This window comes from Schistocerca nitens, chromosome 2 (assembly GCF_023898315.1).
Source record: "Schistocerca nitens isolate TAMUIC-IGC-003100 chromosome 2, iqSchNite1.1, whole genome shotgun sequence".
Lineage (NCBI taxonomy): Eukaryota > Metazoa > Arthropoda > Insecta > Orthoptera > Acrididae > Schistocerca > Schistocerca nitens.
The window spans coordinates 648,227,077-648,239,469 of NC_064615.1; the positions used below are offsets into that span (position 1 = coordinate 648,227,077).

The following is a 12,393-nucleotide window of genomic DNA, read 5'->3' on the forward strand; positions in this document are numbered from 1 at the left end:
GTGTCTTGTGCCTTATTAGTTTCATTTTTCAAGTAGTATGCAGAAAATTATGTTCATTTTTATCATTTTTTTCCTCTTCTCTATAATGTTAGTTGTAGCAAATCACTACTGTTCTTTTCTTCTATCTTACTCTATTTCTTTCCAGCATATAACTGGGTGTGTTCCAACAGAAGACTGTTTTTAAGTACCATTTCCCATATGTTTCTGAATTTTTTAAACCTGTTGTCTCTTTCTGTCTCGGGGTGAAATGTAGCGTGCTACCTGTCCCAATTGTTCCTGCAACCTGTAAAACTAACTGTAGCTTACCGTAGGCTCGGCACGAGACGTTTCACCCCGGGAGCTCTCGTGTGCTGCACACTGTCCTTTTCCTCTGTGCTGACAAGCCCTGCGCTCAGATCACCACAAGGTTTTGGGGCCGTGGTCATATGTCCTGCACCTGGTTTGTAATGCACCCCACCCCTGGCTTGCCTAGCCCATCATCAGCTTGGTGCGTGTGCGCGTGCACTTTTGCAGTCTCTCTCTTTTCTGTCTCTCTTGGTCACTCTGTATAGCTGTTGCCACTGTAGTTATTGAGTGCTCTCTTTGCCCATCAAGTTTGTGTCAGTGCCACCCTCTTAGATAATTGTTAGCCACTGTATAAAATTATTACTTTCAGAGGCCTTTGCAAAATTACCCAGTATAGATCTTTTAGTGGAGGGTCAGACTGATCTCTTCCACCTGAACCTGATTAGTGAGCAAATAAAATTCATGTGTAATATCTAGGTACCAATTTTTACTATCACCTCTGCAAGCTGCTCCATCAGTAAACCACTCTGAAGTTGGGCAGTGCACCATCCATAAATTTTTCAACAGTAGGTAAGCTGAAGGTAGAGAGATGCTGTGTTGCTCCAGCGAAGGGCTTGTTAGCAGTGAAAGGTGCTGCTACAAATTTTCATGAGTTTGTTTATGGAATAATTATTTGTACTATAAAATAAATGATTTTTATACTTACATTCCATATTGTAGTTATTTTTATTGTGGCATTCCTGTCTCTATGTTAAATTTGTGTTAAGGTCTAAATTATTTCTGTTTTTCAGGGTATGTGAAGGCATGTAGTATATAAATAATGGTTCTGAAGTTTGTCTAATTAATATATTTCATAATTATTTTACATTGATAGACAGCATACCACAGAACCCACACTTTATGAATGCCTTCACATCAGTCATCAGAACTGTGCCTGATTGTGGACATCTGAAATCTAAAAGAAAGTAAACTCTTTCTTTTTTTTTTACAGTTTTATGTCTTTGTAAGTTAGATTTGATATACACCTACAGTCTTCATTTCTCTTTCCTTTCATCAACTAAAACTCATCACCAATCCCTGTATCCAGCTCACCACAATAGCTAGATCCTACACGCTGTATTGAATTAAGTATATGCTTGAGTGCTGAACAGTTGGCAAAGGTGCTTTGATTGTTAATGATTGTTGTTGTCATTGTTGTTGTGTTTCCTTGCTTTACAGGTGTGCATGCTGCTACCATTATTTAAATTTAAACTGTGCTGTAGGTTATGGGCCACATCAAGTCATGTCTCTTATATTCCCTGCTGTTGACAGATGCATTAAAACACAAGAGCATGAAATATATTTTGTATGGTAGCAGAATATATTTAAATGACTACAGATTTTTGTTTAATTTCACATAGAACCAGTCTCCAGCATGAATTTCTGAATGAAATTTATTAACGCATTCTAACCGTGTAATGAGACATTTTAACTGTGAAACTAAGAAGACATATACTGTCACGTGTGTAGTTAACTTAAACGAATGTAAATGTTGATTTCACTTTTACTGCTCTTGTGTCAGAATTCATCTCAGCCAGTTCTGTTTCAGTAACAACAAAGAGCTGCATGTACCACACCTCTTCTACTGTATGTGTGTATACCAACATACGGTTGGCTTGTTTCACTTAAAGACACTCGTTTACATCTCTTTTTATGTGCTCTTCTATCATTTTGTGCAATATCCATGTCTTATTATTGCCCAGCACTTTTTCACACAGTGTGATTGAGTGATCACTTCTGTGCTGGTTCATTATAGTTTATTATTATTATCATTATTACCTTTGATTAATTGATGGTTGCCTTTCTAAAGTTTTTATTTTTTTTCTGATTTGTTGTGCTCATTTTCTTCCCACTCGGGCCTCCCCGATGCTTGGCTGCTTGTCTGCCTGCTACTAATAGCCCGTTTCCGTGGCAACTGTTGGCGGCGTGGAAGTGGGGAAGAAACGCGCCCGCGACCCTAGTGATGACATACTACTGGTACCATAATGCTTTGCATGTCACTTTGATTTCCCAAGTAGATGTAGTTCAACTTGAGTGTAAGCAGGGTCACATGGCTATCGGTCGAAAGACACTAAGTTTCTAATTTAAATCTGACAAATGAATAGGCTATTTACTAATGTGTAAGCCTTTAAAAATCTGTGGACACATTCAGAAGAGAGATGAAATTTTCGCAAGCATATAAAAATCATTTGTATGTTTGTTATGGATTTCCCATGCTATTTCATAAAAATTTATCTGTGAATTACATTACAGGTTACATCTGTATTGTGATATAACACTGGCTGAAGAAATGAAAGGACTGAATGGATGGGTAGTTGTTTAATTGTAATTGTGAGCAATTCTTAATTTGTTGATGCTTTAGTTCTGAACATCAACAGTATGCCAAATACAGCACTATAGAGCTGTGGTCACTTTTTTCTTTTCCTTTTTTTCTGTCACTCTTTCAAATGCCTCTTCAAATTTGTAATGCTAATCTAAAATTTGTTGCTGTAGTTTGCAAGGAGAAGATTATATTGCTTTACTGTCATGTGATCATGCTTCATGCTCTTTTAATTACGTACTTTGCACAGTAAACTTATCACTTCGCTTCATATATCAAAGTACAAAATTATGTAGCTCAGATGTTAATTTATAACATGTAGTATAAAAAAGATAGTAGAGGAAACATAAGTTGTTAGCATGTTGTGCAAGGCCTGCAATGCTGGTGTGCTTCCGATCCTTCCAAAGACCAATAAAATCGCTTCTTATTGAAATAATGGCTTAGTGTTTTCCGCGCGTGTTTGGCATGTTATCAATTTACTTCTGCTCCCTTTAGAATCAGAATCACATTGTAAGACACAACATTCTAGCAACTTCTTCAACTTTTGTTGCCTTTTCCTAACTGTCCAAATAAAAAATTATACAGTCTGTCCCTGGAATATAGGAACTTTCATCTGAGTATCAGACAATTAGGATCTGATAATTTTCAAAATGCATGTAAAGCTTTTTTAAAAAAAGAATCAGTTGTAATTGCTGGCAGAGAATGGTGGGAACAGTGCCTATGGTGATGGATTTGAATTTGTTCGACTCCTTCTCGTTGACTGTTTTAAGTGATTCTTCTCCCAGTGACGCTTTGCTGCACTGTAGTAAATGCAATCCTTGGCACCATCTTACCTTGTTGTGGAACACTGATGATAAATTTATCTAGGCAAAACATTCAGTAACTGTCATTGGACCAAACTGATATAAATCTCTGATCTGTGTTCTGTTCTTGTGATTTGTTTCAGTCCTTATATACACCTGTTACCTTAATTTCCTGTTTTTAAGATTAAAGTAATAAAACTGCTACTAATTATTCTTATGGTAAGTGAAGTCATGTAATCATTCACATCAAGTCCTATTCCTGTGCATCAGTTTTCATGCTGGAATGGAACAGCAAGCTTTGCAAAACATTGCTAGAATTGTACTGCTTTACTGCATATTGTCACATCAAATTTAAAACAATTACCCATATGGCCCTACCCTTTCCATGCTCCCATTTGTTCTCCTTCTTCTGTTGCTTTTTCTGCCAACCTCCCTCCCTTTCTTCCTGGTTCTCAAAATGGATAATTTTTAGCAACAAACTGGTTGTTAATGGGTAATGGCCACAAGGAAAGAGAGGGAAATTGGTGGTGGGAGGGGGTTAAATGCAGGTACCCAATGGCCAGAGCTACATATGTTTTTGGACTAAAATATTTTGGTGCCAGAAGCAGAACACTAAATTTGATCTGCATAAATATTCACTTATAGATCCTTTTCAGTTATAATTATTTTACCAGTATGAATACTGATGACTGTCCTCTACTGATTACCTCAAAGAACATGTGTTATATTTAAGGTAATTAATGAAAAATCATATTTATGTTCGGTTGTCCAGAATGAAGCACTCTTGCAAATCCAAATCATCACCTGGAAAGGGTTTAGATCAGACAAATGTTAGACTCTACTTTATTGCTCCTTTGTAAGCTAATATGAGAGTATTAGGAAATCAGTTTTAATTTAGGGTTTCTCTACATTCTGTGCAAATAAGCATTTAATGTTCATATAGTGATATTGAATCTTAAGCAACATTGTATTTTAATCAGTTATATGCTGATATTTTATTATGATCTGATGCTTAATTTACTTTATTATTTTCCTTTTTCAGATGGATATGAAGACTGTTGGATCATTCTACTACGAAAACTTTGTAAGTTAATGTTAACATTTTTTTTTTCCTTCTTTCAGTATCATCATGATTTTATATCTCCAATACATCATTATATTTCATGGCATTAATAGATTACACAAATTGCTCAACTTAAGTAACAGTTATGCTATGAATGCAAGAAATCACATTGTCTTACATACTTTTACAGGTGTCGGGTTAGTCTTCTTTTAGCTGATGGATGTTTCATAGTCAGAGCAAAGATTTTTATATTTTTATTTCGATATTTCATTTTAAGGCAAGATGAAAATGTTTCAAAATTATGTGGTGATCCTTGTTTTGATCATTTGTTTGCATTTTATACATGCATTATTTATTTTATTACTTCTTAAGGGTTGACTGCATATTATTTAAGCAGCAAGACAGTTATTGTGGTTAAATCTTACTTTTCTCTCTGTGTTCAATTTTTTCAGAAGATAACAGTAGTATATTTTCCTCTTCAGCTATCTGCCCCCTTGGCCCTAGCCCCTTCCTGCACTCAACACAAGTTTTAGATATTTATTTATTTGTGTTTCTCACCATTATTGGTGAACTGAATTTGTTTTGATTCAGAGTAAAAATTATAAGCTGATCATTCATGATACTTCAAAACATTGTGCTGGATGGGAACTAAATCCCAAATATCCTCTCACTTCTGTAGTCTATTCTTATTGCATTGTTAAACACATTCCAGCAGTCATAATGCAGCACTGGCTACTGAACAATATCATTATTTGTATTGTATTCAACCACGTTCTAAATGTTGCATGTGGTATTATGGCTTATTGTGGAAAATGTGATCAACATTTAGATAATCCTTCATATAGGCCTTTGAAACAAAAAAAAAAAGTTTTGATTACTTCCCTGAACTTGACTGGCTCTTCTTCATTATGTCTCTGATCTTCTTCTACATTAGCATGTGTATTCTGGAAGCCCCAATAGATTCCTAATGGAAAGTATTGTATACAAGTAGTAGTTACTCCCTGTCCTCTTCCAGTCAAGCACTGAATAAGGAAATGCTGACTATATGTCTCTGTAAACATTCGAATCTTTCTTATTCTCATAACTCCGTGAGATGCATAACAAAATCAGTAGAATTATTGCACAACCTTTCTCAGTATCAGTTCTCTAAATTTACTCTACTTGTTTCTGCAAGAACAACTTTCTTTGGATTTCCAATTAAGTTGTCTGTTACTTTTTTGTATAGGCTATACAAATCTTATTTCAGTAGTAGTAGCATAGTCTGATTTTTTAAAATTTCTTCCTTAAGACTGATTGAAGTAAGTGCAGTACTCTAGAAGAGATTACTTTGGGGTCATGTATGTGATTTCCTTAACAGATGCTCAGCTTTTTCTTAAAACTCTGTCAAATCTAAGTCTCCATTGGCTTTCTGTACTATTGATTTCACATGTTTGTTCGAGTTCATATTGCTTTGTGGTAATATCCCCAAATTTTTATATTATTTGACAAGCTTTAGAGGTTTATTGCTACGCTGTAATCTGATGCTTTTAAGTTCTTTATTTTGCATATGAGAGCTATCTTGCTTCTATCTATGTTTATATAAAATGGAAATTCAGGACATCAAATGGAAATACTGTTTATGTCATTGTGCATTTTCTCTTCTCTGTATCTGTAAACCGTTCCTCTGATTTATAAATTTTTATTTTGAAATGATAATTAAATGGACACCCTAGCTGCAAACAGGCGTTGATGTACTTCATTGGGGACATGTTGAAAATGTGTGCCCCAACCGGGACTCGAACCCGGGATCTCCTGCTTACATGGCAGACGCTCTATCCATCTGAGCCATCGCGGGCACAGAGGATAGTGCGTCTGCAGGGACTTATCCCTTGCATGCTCCCCGTGAGATCCACATTCCCAACATGTCCACACCACTACATTCGTAGTGCGCCTAATAGATGTTTGCCCATTATACTCATTACTCGTGGCAGATTAATCTACCAAGTCCTGTACAAGTTCGGGCATAGCGTGTGCATTCGCACAAGAAGGTCAATGGCCGGGAAGCCATATTTTAACTATATATGACGGTAGTATCTGTTCCCGAAAGAACAGTTACTGTGGATGACCATGCAGCTTTGCTAGAAATGAAATGATAATTAAATGGACACCCTAGCTGCAAACAGGCGTTGATGTACTTCATTGGGGACATGTTGAAAATGTGTGCCCCGACCGGGACCCGAACCCGGGATCTCCTGCTTGGTAGATTAATCTGCCACGAGTAATGAGTATAATGGGCAAACATCTATTAGGCGCACTACGAATGTAGTGGTGTGGACATGTTGGGAATGTGGATCTCACGGGGAGCATGCAAGGGATAAGTCCCTGCAGACGCACTATCCTCTGTGCCCGCGGTGGCTCAGATGGATAGAGCGTCTGCCATGTAAGCAGGAGATCCCGGGTTCGAGTCCCGGTCGGGGCACACATTTTCAACATGTCCCCAATGAAGTACATCAGCGCCTGTTTGCAGCTAGGGTGTCCATTTAATTATCATTTCATTTCTAGCAAAGCTGCATGGTCATCCACAGTAACTGTTCTTTCGGGAACAGATACTACCGTCATATATAATTTTTATTTTCCTTTGATTTCTAAGATTTCCTGAGTCATTTTTCTGTCTTTGTTCTCAATTTTATACTAGTATTACCATGATCTGGCAGCTAGAATTTCTTCTGTTGTTCATTTTTACTGCAACCAATTCCCAGCTGTGTTTGAGCACATTCTTGACCTCTGTGCATTTTGTTTTCTTTAAATGCATGAGTAGTTACATATTATAGACCAGTAATTTCCTTTGGTATGTTTGTTTTATTGCTACTGATTACACATTCTAACTAAAATATGTTCTGAATGTTCTATGTTAGTGCTTTAACTAAAATGGCCAGATAATCTCCTTTGAGTGTGTTAACTGTCTGACTTACTTCACTGCTTTATTTCACACAAAGCAAAGTCCTGATGTCTTGTAAGTCATCAAGTTCTGTTCACTTATTCATTTTATTTTTTTTTTAACTTTTGAGTTTACCTTTGTATTACAAATTTACTGCTGTATATAATTTCATTTGTGGTTCTTGAAATAACAGCTGTCTCTCTTTGGTATTTCTAAATTATTGCAATGTGTTCTCTCTTTCATTCAACCACTAATTCTTCTTCAGGGCTTGTCACACTCTTATCAGATGTCAGCTCAAACTATCTTCAACTTCTTAAGAAAATTTATTCCACATCTTTCCTTTAAAAAGTAAAAGAAACATTTTCTGCAGTAAATGAAACAACATTTTTAAAAATTCCAATACACTGAATGAATGTCCTGAATGTATCTGAACATTAGGTGTTTTGTAAAGTAGTACATTGGTGAAACTTGGGCCCAGAAATGCACCTCTTGTGTGACTGTGAAGTCAGCTTATTCCAAATTGATTCAGTGAAATGAAATGAAAATGGAAAGCAAATTCCTGTATATATCCTCAGTGTCAAAGGTTTCCACATCAGCTTGTGAATAGGATGGAATGACTGGAAACCTGGAAAGTGATTTTATATGCTGTAACATGTGAGTTCATCCAAGGTTTGTTGCTTTGACAATGATGGATGTGTAAAACTGCAACTAGGAGATCATTCTACATTGTGTGAAGACTACAATCATGAAATATGACCGTAGAATGTGATTACTGTCATATTGTGTACAAGTATGTCACATACCTAAACACTGCAAGTGTTCCATTGGAGCACACCTAGAACTGTGAACCTGTGTACACAAACTGATCAGGGCTGCCTCCTGTATGCCAGATTGGTGGCATGCATGCCATTTTTTGGGTTTCATTTTTGATAAACCACACAGCCCTCAAATGCCATTGGGCATTCCGAGTAACAAAGGTAGCCTTTTTTATAAGTCTGTTTCAACCCATCAGTAACAGAAATGGCCATATTGTATTAGACAGTTAAACTTTGCCTTGGTTACCAAAATCTGGCAGCCTTCATTGTGGAGTGCCATAGTAGACAAACACCAAGTGTGATGATTGCAAGTGCTGTTGGAAACAACATGTAATCTTTACTCCTAAGCACTGAAGAACATCTGAGCAGCAACTAGTACAAAATAGAGGGAGGGGTTTCCCTGATCCCCCAGACAAAAACACCTTCCATATTTCTTGGTCACAGGTACCACTGATTTCTTGGGCTACATGTGTTCCTCCAGTCTCTCTTACACCATTCTTATGGTGTGCCTGATGTTGCTCAGAATGTGATATAGTCCTGGTTTTCTGAGTTTGAGTTAGTCTTTAACTGTGTTGTGGAATGCCCCTTGCCATGGTCAAACATGGCCTCAAACTTTGAAAACCAGAAGTATATTATTGAATCCCATGCAACTGTGGAAAGAAGTACAAACGACAGATAATAGGAGTGTTGTAAGAGAGACTGGAGAAACATGTGCACTACACAAGCAAGCTCCAACCAAACAAATCAGCCATTGTGGAACATACGCTTTTGTGTAAACAAAATAATAATAATAATAATAAACTCGATTTATAAGTATTTAATGAAGCCTTGTGATGCTATAACAGTTCTAGGTGACCATAGTACCATCATGCAGAAGTGTTTGAATTCCATGCCAATGTCTGGAGAACAACTTATGGCAGTTATAAAAACTTATTGCCTCTTACTGAAATTTAAAACAGCAAACACATTTATGTGGAATATTATATATGAGCAAATTGGAGTTGAATCCTTTAATACTGGAAGATTTGATGATTAAACATGAACATAGTAAATAGAAGAACCATATTTGGAAAACATATTGCACTTAACATAAAGTTATCAGGTTTCCAACTGGGTGAACTTATAAAAAGTGCGACATTTCAGTGGCTGTCATTTTAATCAACTGCCCTCTTCTTCTTCTTCTTTTTTTTAATTCTTCAAATCTTTACTCTGAGCAGAATAGTTGGTTTTAGTAAAATAAAACAGTTGTTTGCTTCACGTTGTGGATATCATGAATATTTTAAGTTCCATAAATTTATTAGTACAGTTTTGTTAACAACTGACAACTACTAAGATGAGAGTGGACTACCTTAAATGACCTCTTAGTCAGAGATTAAAAAGGAAAGACATCTAAAGAGTATCTTCTCAAGACCACCAGGTGTGTAAGATTCAATATCAGTTTACCAACTGAACATAGAAGGCATAAGCAAAGCAAAGATTAGTAAATGTTTATTCAAAACATTGAAAGAGCACCAACTTGACATTATCTTACTCCAAGAAATGCAGTGGAAGGCAATGAATAACTTCATAGCAGAGGAAGAATCTCAGGCTTTAAGCTAGTAACTGCAGACAGTCACCCTAAATATCGATTAGTAACCTGTGGAGAACTTGATGATAGACCACCAAGATGTAACTGACAGTCTCCACCTTTGCTCTCACCACAGCAACCATGTATCATTGCTGGATACTTCAACAGTCACCATATACGCTGTGAATATCAAGAAAGCGATGAAAATGCACAAAAACTTGTTGACTGGACATGAACAGAAGTCCTCAAATTTATGTAGAGTACAAAAGTCAAGGCAACTTTTTTCATCTGATGGAAAACGGGCTGCAGACTTGACGTATGCTTTATCACACAGTCTTAAAGTGTGCCGCAGAGTTGTAACCATATTCTCCACAGTCAGCATTGTCCAATAATTCTCAGACAGAATTGTTCATTCCTGTTAGCCTCTCCTATCCAAAACTGAGATATAACTTCAAAAAAGCCAGCTTTTAATTTTTAAAACAAACAGATGCCAACGTAAGAGAGATAAAAACTCACCTTTAACAACAACAGATTCATTGGACTACTGAAAAGAACAGCAAGACAATGCACACCAAGAGTTTACCACAAAGAATATTCTTGGCTGGAAAGAAGACAGCTAAAAACGTCTCAAGGAAAGCAAAGACAGTGTTAATCCTGCAACTACCTCTGATCTTCTACAATCACTAAATGAGAGCATACAAAGCAGATGGAAAGAAACTTCAGCTTTCTTGGACCATACCTACTCCACTGGGAATGCCTGGGCCTTAATCAGAAAGCAAACACCATCACCAGACAAAAATGCATTGTAAATATTGATTACGGGCAGCTATGTGATCTCCACCTCCAAGCCAACAGAAGATAAGCCCATCAAATGAGAAGTTAGGCATCCCTTAAAAGTTAAAACTAAGTAAACAGACAGCTCCAAAAACATCAAGTTTTCCATTTCATTTCAGTTATAGGAGAACACAGAAGCTACAGTGATAATGAAATCTGGAAAGGAAGCAGGCATTTATGGTATTTACCCTGAGTTTCTGCTATCAAATGGCTGAACAACTTCTTTTCGGTCATCTAAGTGATAGGACATTTACCACTCATCAAAAATCTAAGATCATTGCTAGATTAAAGCCAAATAACAATCCCTCAAAATTGAAAACTACTGCTATATTGCTTTTCCTAGTATCACATTCACACTTTTGGAGAGGATCATTCGTAACAGAATCTGGTTTGCCATCAACAAACACGTCACTATAAACCAAGCTGGGCTTTGACCAGGAAGAAGATATTAGAAGAGGTGCTGACAATAGCAACCTATATTGATAACAGCTTTGAGAAGTAGAAGATAAACATTGGAGGGTGGTGGTATTCTTAGACCTAACTGCAGCTAATGAAATCATCTGGTGTGACTCCTCCTCAGAGTCATCAATGTCATTCCATATTGGAAACTAACCACACTAATTGGCAACATGCTGAACAACAGTTACTTCCAGGCATCCTCATAGAACAGTAAAAGTAGAGTTCACAAAATAAATCATGGTATCCCACAAAGTTCTGTTTTGAGTCCACTCCTTTTTAGTTTGTATACACACAACCTTCCAGAAACAAAGTCTAGGAAATTTATTTACACTGATAATATTACTTTGATTAAACAACACTAATATCAGACCTGAATATGTTGGGTGGATACTTCAGACATAATTCTCTCTGATTGACTTGTGGAAAGACCATTGTATCAACTTTCTGCCTGCGGAATAAACAATAAAATTACAGACATAACATCACATTTAGAGATCAGGCCTTCCAATACTCTCCAAAATACTTAGGTGTGATCATAGGTAGATAATTGACAACTAAAACACCTCTCTGGAATGTGGCAGCTAAAATCAAAACTCAGAACAATATATTCCAGCAGTTAACAGGAACTCCTGGGGTGCCACTGCAACAGTTATCAGATCATCAGCCTTAGCTCTTTCATACTCAGTTGCAGAGTACTACTGCTCCATAATGCTAAACAGTGCTCACCCTAAAATAATTGACACAGAGTTCAATAAAGCAGTGTACCTCATTACATGGTGTATTCACCCCACAAACATGCACTGACCACCAGTTCTTAGTAATATTCCACCACCATCCATAAGATGATGATGATGATGATGTCCTGTACTCTGAGGAGCATAGGGAATGATACAGGAGACCCGCAATGCTGACTAGGCAAAAAAGACCACAGTAATTTCTAAATGTGTGGACAATAATAATTTAAAAAAAAATCAAGAATTGCTAATTCATTCAGAATTTTCATTATCAGAACTCCGGGGAATGAGTTCTGGAAAACCATTGTTGTGCTCAGCAATCAGTCTGCAGAACATTCATTTCAACATGACTGTAACAATCAGAGAGTGGCAGGAGCAGATTTCCTTGGTTAATCACCAAATAATTAAAACTCCGTGGGAGCAACCAGCAGGTTTTCATCTACCCCAACAACACTGGTGAATACTGAATCACATCAGAATTGACGAGTGCAAATGCAGAATGTTGCTGTACCCATGGGGATGGAAGCCCACTCCTCAATGTGATGCAGTGAACAGCA

General features: G+C 36.9%; 1 protein-coding gene and 2 non-coding genes across 13 annotated transcripts in view; 2 read left to right on the forward strand and 1 right to left on the reverse strand.

The window, feature by feature from the left end:
- LOC126236759 (protein muscleblind-like) overlaps window positions 1-12,393 on the forward strand; it is a 611,863-nt gene that overhangs the window by 554,505 nt on the left and 44,965 nt on the right. For 8 of the 11 annotated variants that reach the window (XM_049946307.1, XM_049946302.1, XM_049946300.1 and 5 more), the window contains 2 exons: window positions 2,224-2,301; window positions 4,490-4,531. In XM_049946307.1, coding sequence (XP_049802264.1) covers window positions 2,224-2,301; window positions 4,490-4,531 — 120 coding nt within the window. The remainder of the gene's footprint in view (window positions 1-2,223; window positions 2,302-4,489; window positions 4,532-12,393) is intronic. The other 3 variants (XM_049946304.1, XM_049946306.1, XM_049946310.1) reach the window with 1 other exon arrangement.
- Trnat-ugu (transfer RNA threonine (anticodon UGU)) lies at window positions 6,271-6,345 on the reverse strand. The gene has a single exon. It is a non-coding gene; the product is annotated as a tRNA-Thr (tRNA).
- Window positions 6,894-6,968, forward strand: Trnat-ugu (transfer RNA threonine (anticodon UGU)). The gene has a single exon. It is a non-coding gene; the product is annotated as a tRNA-Thr (tRNA).